Raw genomic sequence first — 11,167 nt, forward strand, 5'->3', positions numbered from 1 at the left:
GAAAGAGTTTTTTTAAAAAAAAAACAAACGGTGAAGAAGGAAGTGCGACTGTAGCAGTACCTGGATTCTGTGGTACCAAGTGCACTCGTCTCGTTCAGACTGTGAGTGTGCTGCTGGTGTGAGACTGAGACCATGAGCTCACGTCAGTGACACTTCAGAGAAGCTCATGGATCCAGTATGGCTCAGTGTTTTCTTTCACCTTTCCCATCTTCAGCCATTTCTCCTTGAAGCAGTCACCTCCCTGGGTGAATGGGGGCTCAACTTCATACACAATGTAAAGAGGAGATACCAAGTCTCGCCCCAGGTTCAGAGCGCTGCTAATGCTTTCGTGATGTTACAAAATTGATTTTGAGCTCGCTTTGCTATGCTAACTTTATGACATATGTTCTTTGACATCCAGGGAGTAATGCTGGTGTAAATGGTGTAATAACCACCTCAGCTTATGCTGTATGTCTTTTAAGACGTGCAGTGAAGCGGGGAGCTTCAGGTAACTCTGATTACTTTGTTCCAGTACATTAAGCAATGTTGGCACATCAGTCTGAGTCAGTGTATACCTTTTCTGCTGAGTGCTCTTCAGGTCTAGGGTTGCTAGAAACCAGTACAATCTCACACTGTGTGTAATGTAAACATTTCCTGTTGCCAGCTGCAAGTGTAGGATATTTTTGTCTGAAGCTTGTTGAGGTGGAAAGTGGACTCAAACTAACTGTTCCTAAGTTGCTCATGGTATAGGAGTTTTTGTTCCAGAATAAGACAACTTTAATTGCTCTCAATTAATTTCATGTGAAGCACCTCTAAGTGCTCCCACATGGGGAGATGATCAAGACTCAGTACTGACCTTTTGAATTCACAGCCTGCTATCCTCCAAATTAATTTCCATGGATAGGTAAATCTTTATAACTGGACAACCCCACAAATGGTATAATGGGGCCTTTTTGTTGGCATGTTATTGCACAGATACAGTTTGAGAAAGAATTTCTTGATTCTGCTACAAGAACGAGTTTTTGTGCTACTGAAATTTCCCACTTCGGTTGACACGTTCTCTGCATAGTGGCTGGCCAGCAGAGCATCAGTGGCTGGACCTGGTATATGTGGTTTATTATGTTCCTATTGCTGTGCAGCTTGGAGATCAGGTGTCTTCTGAACATTGCAGTAATGGTCCAGTCATCCAGGGCTTTCTATCCCAGATGACCTAGAGGTTGCAACAGAGCCCATTTAAGCTGTTACTGGGAGCCGCAAGGGTGCTGTCAGGTAGAAATCTGCCTCAGGCGTGGATACAGATTAGCCTGTCAACAGCTCGAATGCACATTTCAGGTAGTGGAAAAGATGAGAAGACTTAGGCGTGCATTAGGTCTTTGTTGCTGGAGCTGTATGACCTACACCAAACCACAGAGCCACAGAATACTTTCATGCTGTTTATACGTATGCACCTGCCTTGCTGTCCCACCCCCTAAACCACAGTGTCCTGTCTCTGTTGCATTCAAAAGTTAGGTCTGGAAAGGTTAATGTGCCGACAGTTGTCACAAAAAACAGCACGTCTGAGTACTGCATTGTTTTTATTTATCTTGTTCACTTATTTGTGGTCTAGGCCTACCTTTTTAGATACTAACTGCATATAGCCTGGGTGCTGCCCTGGTGCTCATCAAGCTGCTGCTGCAGTGATTCACAAATATTAATGGCATCTTCCTCGCAGGCTACAGCAGCAGCGCCCTGTTGTACAGCCTAGAAACCAAAGCATAAAGAAAAAACTGAAAATTCATGGATTGCAGGTGATTTGATTTTTAGAAAATGGCCCTCCCCTCTTCTCTTTTCCTGCTTCCTCTCAGTTGCTCAGTGCTGTTTTGCTTTTCAAACAGACGGTTTCTTCCTCTTTCACATGACTGAGATACCAGGAAAGAATTTTCTTGCTCTCAGCTGTAGTGGCAGGGAAGCCTTCAGTGTGCACAACAAATAACTGAAAGGAAAGTATACTAAACAGATTTAGGGGAAATTCATAGACTTTGAGGGAACTAAAATCACAACACTGTAGCTAAACCACATGGTTCTAAGGAGGTGTAATTTTCATACATTTGTTCAGACAAGAATTATAAAGCAAGGATTCCGAGTTAATATTAAATCAACAACTGCTAGAGGTATGTTACACAGTTACTCAGGCATCTTGCCTTTATTTTCTGCTGTCCTTCTAAAGTAGGATCACAGGCTGTTGCTTCCTGTGACAGTGTGTATTGGAAGTTTAATTTTTAGACAAAAATCTAAACCAGTGTGGAAGGTTTTAAGGAACAGGCATTGCTTGCACTAATGGTGTAGGGCAGGCAAGCACTGTCCTCCAAAGCTAGAAACCAGTCAAATGCACACATTCCCTCTACATCATTTCAGAGCACCAGAATTCTCAGGCTAATGAAGCAACACTTCATAGTTGAGCAAGAACAACAATATCTGAGCATTGACTATCAATAAAGCATAACTCATGAGTTTTTACCTTGGCAGCCCATACATGGGCTCATCAGAGGGCCTTCTCTGAAACTAATTTAAAGTCTGTGGTGTTGATGACTCCTTCACTCTTCACATTTCTCATCCAGTTGCCAGATTTAACAAGAGTAACATAGTGAGCTCCCACAGTGCTGCAGTATCTTCTCTTTGTGTTGTAGATATTGCATGTAACCAGTGCTGGGAAGGCAATAGTTAAGGACACCGAATTAATCATGCTATAGTCTCAGATTCAGAAGTATTTAGGTGTCAGAATAAGCTTAACTCTGTATAAATCCAAACCAAACTTCCTAAGGGGAGGGTGTAGAGAAGACAGAGTCAAGACTTTTCTTAGCCATGCACAGTGAAAGAAGGAGAGGCAAAACGGGCACAAGCTGCATACCAAGAGAAATTCTAATTAGGTATTAGGAAGAAGTTTTTAAACCTTAAAAGTAGTGATGCATTGCAGCAGGGGCTCAGGGAGGCTGTGAAATATCCATCAAAAAGATGGCTGGACAAGGTCCTGAGTAACCGTGTCTAATTTAGGCCTGCTTTGGGGGCGGGGGAAGGTGTTAAACAAGGTGCCCTTCAGGGGTTTCCTCCAACCTTCTGTGATTCTAAAGTATATGATAGTAGTAGACTTGAGATTTATGTCTAGAGTCCAAAATAAGTCCAAGGATAAACTGCAATTTAGTTACTGTTCCCAAGGCTTTTCATGTAAACTTAAAAGACAAATAATTCAGAAAATACTATTATCAAAGAGAAATGCTCCAGATCCATCTTGACATAAATGAGGTAAGAATCAGTCTTTCAACTGTTAAGTAGTATTTTTTTTTTTCTTTTAGCTTACCTTCAATCAAATCAGGTCATGGGCTGGGGAGAGAAGGCGATTGAACTACGCTCTGTGGAAACAGGAAATCTGGAAGGAGTATTTATGCACAAGAAAGCACAGAAACTAAAGTTTCTGTGTGAAAGAAATGACAAGGTACAGAGATGACTACAGTGTGGTAATTTAGCAAAAAATTGAGTAATAGTTGACTATGACACTCTAAGACCACTTAATTTTTGTAACACTGGGTTTTACATTGGTTAGTTGTTACCTTAGTGTTAACTTCCCCATTCAAAGCGAATGTAGTCACTGACCTCACAGAGCACTCGCTGTGGATATTCCGCACTTTCACGCCACCCTCCTTCAGCCAGCTCTAACTCCTACTCGAGGCAGCCGTAACTGCTGTCAGAGGTGATAACTAACACAGACAGTGAGAGCTGGCCAGGCTCCAGCACAGTGGGTGCGGTGGGGAGGGCCAGAGAGCCAGCCCTCGTAATGCCCAACTGCAGGACTGCCTCTCCCGAAATTACAGAGCAGCCATCGCGGACAGAAAAGCCAGCGCTCCAATGCTAGAGATGCTGCAGGCTCTAGAGTATGGATAATCAAGTATGATTTCTTGCATACAGCAGTTCTTGATAAATGTTTTGTGAAAACTGCTTAGTCCCACTGACATATTTAGAAAACAGGGGGCTCAAAACTGTTTAGTTAAATTATTTTAAAATGTTCCCTTGTGGCTCTCCAAATAGGAAAAGAAATATATCAAAAATATATCTCAGTTATACCACTTTAAAAGGTTTCTCATGGGATTAAAATTTAATTGCGATACATATATTTTCTTGGTTTGGAATGTGGCATTCTCTCAGATTATCTGTATGGGTAAAAATATTCTCATAAATGTAAACTGACAGCATTTCTATTTTTTTTTTCCCCTTTCAAGGTGTTCTTTGCATCTGTACAGTCGGGAGGCAGCAGTCAAATATACTTTATGACTCTTGGTCAAAATGTACTATTCAACTGGTAAATCACATCAGAATGAAGGATGCTTTGAAATTCCCTATAGGTAGCAGTGTAAAATGCTTGGAGGTAATATACACAAATCTGCACTCCTTACCTACAAAAATGTTGTTGTTACTAACTTAGCAAAATTCATATTCTTTCCGTTTGGAAAGAATTCCATTTTCCTGTCAAAGTATTGCAAACATGTTTGTTTTGTTTGTCTTCTAAAATATGTTGCAAACGAAGATTGTATTCGCAGGGTTAGAACATCTTTTATGAAGACTGTAGACAACGTCAGAAGCTCCCGCACTCGGAAGCGGGTACAGTTTCATTTTCACAGATGACATTGTTAGAGTGAACTGAAGTCTCTTTCCTCTTTAGGGTGCAACATCTGTAGGTAGATATAAAAACACAAACAAGTTTGGTGACAAATTGGAATCTGCTTAATTTTTAATTCAGTTTTGGCTTGTTTTGCATTTTAAGCAAGCTGTTACTGATCACCAAGACTCCCTTGTCCAAGTCTTATAATCAGTGAAAGAGCAACCATTCATGACCGGGCCTGACGCTGACTGGGACACCTGAGGGATCGTGTCCTGTGCTAGGCAGACGGGAGCGTTTCACTGCAGAGCTGCGAAAGCAGCTGCTTCTAGACATGTGTCCCAGCTGGTAGGTTTTACAAAACGCAAGAGAGAGACCGTGTTTCTCAGGGCTGGATGCCTGAGCCCGCAGACACAGTTACTGTAGAATATATTTGTAAAAAATAGTTTAGTGGTTTGTCAAAATCATATATGCATAAAGCATGATGGACCTGAACCTGTAATTCCTACTCAAACGTGGGACCCACAGTCATATGAGTTGATTTAAAAGCACTACCCATGTATATAAGGGCACAGGATCAGGCAGCTTTTCTTCTCTTATTGCTCTTTCAGCATCAAGTTTTCATGTATTTGTCTGTAAATATAATCTTTCCACAATGGATGTTAACAAATGTATTCTTAATATAGTTATGAAAATATCCAAAGAGTTAATCTATTATAAATAGAAAATATAAATAATTTCAGGTGCTTCCTATGCTAATTACATCTAACTAAAGCCGCATCCACTAGTGTTATTGGTGCCAGTGTTTCTGCATAAACCTTGTTCTCAGGGGCTTGTAACTTGGCCATAAAAGTATACAGATATAATATATATATATAATCATATACTATGATTAAATTGTAGGGTTTAATGCAATCCTCATTTACCTGACTTTTGGATGTGCTTTGGAAATGCAAAGCATCAAATGTAGTACAAAAGAGCTCATTCCAGACATGACACGGTATGGATGATGCTGTAGGCAAAAGTGAAATTGCTTGCTACAGTGTTTGGAAATAGATATTTTTTACTTGAAATATGTGATACTGAAAGGTGCAGGGAAAGTGCGTTGGCATATCTGGTTGTCTACCTCAAGGATGATGATTCAAAGTTGACTGAGAAGGGGAGAAATAAAGTTGTTAAACTGGTAGCTGTCTTGTACAGCGTGTCAGGTTAGGTGTGCTGTGACTGACAGATGCTCAGATTGCAACCATCACCTCCAGGACTGGTTTCCTTGTATACGTCAGCAGAGAATCAAATTAGGGGCTAATCACCCTACCCGCCTTCCCCGTGTTGGCACCTCAGCTGCTGCAGGCAGGTCAGATGCCTGCGCTGTCGCTGTATTCTTTGGCTGTGTGGAGGTCTGCACTTTCCAAAGTTACTAACCTAGCACTTTTCAGGAGCACCACCTTATCTCAAAATGTAGAGTGTTTTTAATGAAGTATTTTCCTTTTAAATGTTTTAACTTACAGAAAAACAAGCCTAAGGGCCATACTGAAAAATATGTGCAGTTAAATACTCAAAGTATTTTGCAAGGTATGCAAGTCATCAGCTTGTGCGCAGACTTAAAATCTGAGCAGTGTCCTGTGCTCGGGCAGAGCGTGTGGAAGCAGGAGCTGTCTGTCTGGAGTAATGTTCCTACCTGTTGCCAGTGCTACGGCTGGGGCAAAAGAGCAAAACACGGCATGGCTCCCCGTGCTGCTCAACACTGGGCTTGTTTTCTACACTTCCACAAGAAGAAACCCAAACCTGTAACAGAAGCAATTACAGGAAAAAAATAAGTTGCAGACAATCAGAAATACAACTGACTTGCCTCTGACTTAGAAGTCTAAGGCCATGAAGAAAGAACAGCTTTCATTTTGTACCCAGTAGGTATCAAAACTTGCTCCTAGAACTGCTTGTCCTGTTACTGGTGATCCAGGCTGCCCTCTAATATTTTTCGAACTGTGCTTATCTCAGCAGCCCCTGCATTACATGGGATGCATGTGGATTTTTTTCCCTCTCCCATGTTGGTGACAGCAGGTAGGAGGCAGATTTTTCCTGATGCTAGGCACTAGTTAAAAAGAATTTAACAGAGAAGAGTGGGAATTTAGAACAATCCCTATCAACAGATGAAAGAAGCAAATGTGATCAAACTTGTTTAATATTACTGTCACACTTCTCTGTTACAATAAGTTGATGCACTGTGAAGATGTTTAGCTCCATACCAAGAGGGGAAAAAAAAGTTCAGGAGAAGGACTGTGCACTATTATATTGAGAGTTTTATTTTTCCTTCTGTTTCCTTCTATTAGCTTTTTTTTTCAGCTATGACTCAAGGTAATGGGTTGGATTTTCATTTGTCACTTTGTATGTAAAACCAGTGAAATTATTGGGGTTGCATCCAAATGTAAATATGGGAAGAATGAGGCCCTTAGAGGTGAATGCTCTTAAAAGAATTCAGAAGTGGTATTGCACATAGCAATAGAAACTGGATGCAAGAAGCAGAAGATGGTGGCTTTTTCTCTTTATGAAGAGAAAATCAGAATGGTTGAAGATGAGAGAGAACCCAGAGATGTTGAGAAGAGTAACAGAAGAGAGTGGAAGTGACTGAAGAGGAAGGAAAAGCTGAAGAAAATCAGTAGCAGTAGCTAAAGGAGAGGGATTGGGTGTCTGTAACAGTGTATTGCTGTAGGAGGAATAAAAAAGATTAAGAGATGTTAAGGAAAAGAAAGTAACCAATGAAACGGAAAGGTGTCTGGAGTGACTGGGTGGTCTGAATATGGACCAAGAGAGTGCTCTGAGTAACTGTTCGGCTCAAAGAAAAAGTTCTAAGGCTGAAAGAAACAAAAATTCCAGAGACCCAAGTTTATCCTGATGTAAATCTGACTATGCAAAATATCTATCAGATTTGTAGTTTCATTTTTATGAGGTATTTCTCTAGCTATTCCCTTTCACTAACTTTTATAACCAAGAGTGAACTGCTTAACAACATGTTTTTTCTAGTGATGTCACTGATGTGAACACATGCTATAGGGGCAGAAGGGAGCACGCTAAGGATCCATGTTAGAAATCCTTTGGTACACGCGGTATCCTGATGACCTGTCCTAAGGTGGTGCCCCTAATGTTGTATTTGCCAAACAAGATTGCACTAATGCTGCAGCAAGGCGGTATTGTATGTGCCTGCTTTCATTTTAGGAATGGTGAACTCTGTTCTGCAGCCTGAACCTGACACGTGACTTTAAAACCAGGAACAACACAAGCTCTGTACTGTACTTCATGTAGTGCTCCCTAACGCTGAAATTGTACAACTGAAACAGTAATAAAAAATACTCTGAAAATCGAAACTAGTATTGTGCTTGTAAAATTCTGTTATATTGGCATGAGCCCTTGTAAAAAAGCACAGAAAGCTTTGTTACTGTTTTCCAAATCCAGTCAGCATCCCTAGGGAAACATGCCCATCTGCCTATAGAGACATAATGAATGTATTTCCTTGCAGTGGATAAAGCTGTTGAGGTGACAGTGTGAGAGTTCAGCCTGCACAGAGTCGGGGTGACAGCCAGCGCTGTGCTGTGTGCTGCTAATGAGCTTCACAAGTGAGTTCATGTGCTCCCGCCCTTCTCTTTACACAGATACCTGGTGGGTGTATATACCTGGGGGGCGGCGGAGCTGGAGCGAAATGACAGCTTGCATTGTGTAGCATTGATGTTACACGAACTGGCTTTTCTGCCAGGGGTGTCAGCTCGAATGTCGGGTCAGCCCACTTCACCGTTTCTCAGGGATGCTCCTGCAGTCTTTGTTGTGCATATAAAATCGATTGCTATATGTAACAGGAGGCGTAGCACATTGTAGCTGTACCAGTTAAGAGTAGGAATTGGGAAATGTACTGTTTATGTCAGTGTTGGAAAGGGAGAGGGCACGAGGCAAAATTTCTCTTCATTTTTTAACATGCAGAGTGTCTTTTCTCCATGTTACAGCTCTTCCACGTTAGCAGAGTATGTTGTTTCCAGCATTTGATGTATGGATCCAGAGGGATCTGGATTATAAGTTCAAAGATATCATAGTTGCTTGATTGGGTAGATAGCTTAGTTTTGCCAGTCGTCGTCGTTCTTTCCACCAAAAGTTATTTTTAAGGTTCTAAGTAATAGAGTACACCTGGATTACTCCACAGCAGTTCCTTCAGATGAGTTTCATTTCCCCAGAAACAAACTTCTCCTGTCACAAAAACAATAGATAGGTAAGCAGAGTGCCATGCTTTTCTATTAAAGTTTCAGGAACTAGGAATTCATTTGCCATCAAGAGTTCTCCGTTTTCGGCTGAGTTAAAATGTCAAAATGAATGTGCAGATGTGCTCAGTATACCCTTACTCCAGCAGGTGCTGCTCCTGCCTCAGTGGCAGGGTCATGAAAAGCAGCTTTCCTGCAGTTGCAGTTCTGGGCTCAGACCGCAAAGCCCAGCCAAAACACAGCACTAAAGGTGAGCGAGAAAGGAAACTACAGGTGTTGAAGTACGGAAAAAGACAGCTGATAAAGTCTGCAGGCAAAGTAAAACTGCACGAACTGCCCAGAGATGAGAGGACATAAAGGCAGTTCCAAACCCAACCTACAGTTACTGTGTTTAGGGGTTGATCTACCCTGTCTAGACTAGCACTAAAAGGTAATTTGTGGTTTTATCCAATATATATGCTAAGCTTGATCACTATGGCAGGTGCTATAAGGAGTGTCAGCAGAAGTGTTGCATGGGCTAGGAACTAAAATCTCCTTGCGCATTGGCTGGCACGCAGGTTGGCAGCGCACCCATTTAATCAGTGGTGTGCCAGTGTTCTGGAGTAGTCATCTCATGGTGCCCTTAAATATAGGAATATTCTGTGGCTAATATCAACTGAACAAAAAGCAAACTGGGCCCAACTGTGGCACCTGCTTGTTTGACTACTAAGGAAAAATTCAACTCATTTACAACAAAATACAATTACTCTTTCTCTGGTTGTCCTTGCTCATGATTCTCTCCTACTGCCCATCCTGAGTTGTCCAGTTAAAATACTATTAAGAATAGAGAAGGTATTGATTGCTAGAAGCTGAACCCACTTGGAGACACAGGAGCATCCATCCGTGTATTGATTGATCTGATACAGCTTCCAGTGTACAAGCAAGGTGGTACAAGAGGTGCATACTGGACTCCAGAACAACTTCTTGACCAGGCTTCAACTTGCCCTTTCTCAAGGGAGCAGCCAGGATCTAGCTAATACATAATTCGCTTCCTCCCCTCCTCCACACACAGATACACAACCCACTTCCTTCCAGCCCTCACACACTTCTAAGTCTGCATCTTTTTTTGTGCAGTAGATTCTGTAAGGTAATGCAGCGTATCGGTGCCCAAAGCCAATAGTGAGACGGCCACTAGATTTTATCTGACATAAGAAAGCAACCATTTCTCCAGAATCTGCAAGGTAGCCAGGACGGGAAGGAGGAAGAGGGAAGGAAAAAAGCCAGTAAGGGAAGGAGGAAGAGGGAAGGAAAAAAGCCAGTAAGGGAAGAAGGAAGAGGGAAGGAAAAAATCCAGGAAGGGAACCATAAATTAGCAGGCACTAATAAGGAACGTAGAGAGTTCCTCTCTCCTTGGCAGAGAACCCTTCCCGCTTACTGTAACTTGACCGTAGAATAGGAAAAATTAAAATACCTTCTCTACTTTACAACCATTTGCCACACATTAGAGCTGGACGGTAAGATACAGCTACACACACAGACAACACACACATCAAACAAATTGTAAAGAGCTTTGTATTACCTGTTGCTATCGGAGCTCAAATGAAATGGCATTTTAATTTTAGCTTTGTTCTACGTTTAAAAGTACTTTGTTTCACAGTACCAAACTGCTCTGGAATAAAATTGTTTCTCCAAAGACCATCATAAAAGCTAGCTTACAAGTTCAGTTACACGTTTACACCTGTACTTAACTTAAATGGAACATGAGCAAACCTGCAATCTGTATAAAAGACCTCTACAGATTCTAAAACCAACGCAGTAAATCTAAGCCTCCACGTAACAAAAGGGTAAAAGATCTGCCTGCTGATAGCCCACCACTTTCCTTAAACTGCTCTTCAAAGTGCATAGAGCTGATTGAAGGGCAAGAGGTTGTCTGCTGGCTGGGTAATCACCTCCAATGTTATTGTAGCATTTAATCGCTTCCTGTTATTTCCAGGTGGATTTAACAAAAGCACCGAGGTGATACTGGTGAAATGCATTAGAAAGGCTTTCCCATTTTAGTCCTCAAAAAGCCTTTGTGGCGAACAACTGTGTTTTACAGTAAGCTTTATGATCTTGACAATAGCTAATTTTTTTTTAATCTACAGCATCACCCTCTATTATTTTGTGCCTTTCATTTCTCCAACATGCATCAAATTTAATGTTTAACAGAACGTAATAGTGTCATCCTATCCAGCACAGCCCATTCTTCACTGGCATTGCTATAGGCACTAACGGCTGTTTTTCTTAAGGTGTGTTGTACATAAAAACTGAGATACTTGGCTGCTAATTATGTCTGAGAATTGGA

At 41.5% G+C, this 11,167-nt stretch overlaps 1 protein-coding gene across 1 annotated transcript in view; it reads left to right on the plus strand.

Annotated features, from left to right (window-relative positions):
- Positions 1-4,622, plus strand: part of LOC104491997 (mitogen-activated protein kinase kinase kinase kinase 4-like) — a 65,047-nt gene extending 60,425 nt beyond the window's left edge. Inside the window, exons 28-29 of the mRNA XM_010134497.1 lie at positions 3,309-3,448; positions 4,230-4,622. Of these exons, the coding sequence (XP_010132799.1) occupies positions 3,309-3,448; positions 4,230-4,313 (224 nt within the window). The 3' untranslated portion in view covers positions 4,314-4,622. The remainder of the gene's footprint in view (positions 1-3,308; positions 3,449-4,229) is intronic.
- Positions 4,623-11,167: the final 6,545 nt, after the last annotated feature.

Source organism: Buceros rhinoceros, unplaced genomic scaffold (genome assembly GCF_000710305.1).
Source record: "Buceros rhinoceros silvestris isolate BGI_N320 unplaced genomic scaffold, ASM71030v1 scaffold5184, whole genome shotgun sequence".
NCBI classification, from domain to species: domain Eukaryota; kingdom Metazoa; phylum Chordata; class Aves; order Bucerotiformes; family Bucerotidae; genus Buceros; species Buceros rhinoceros.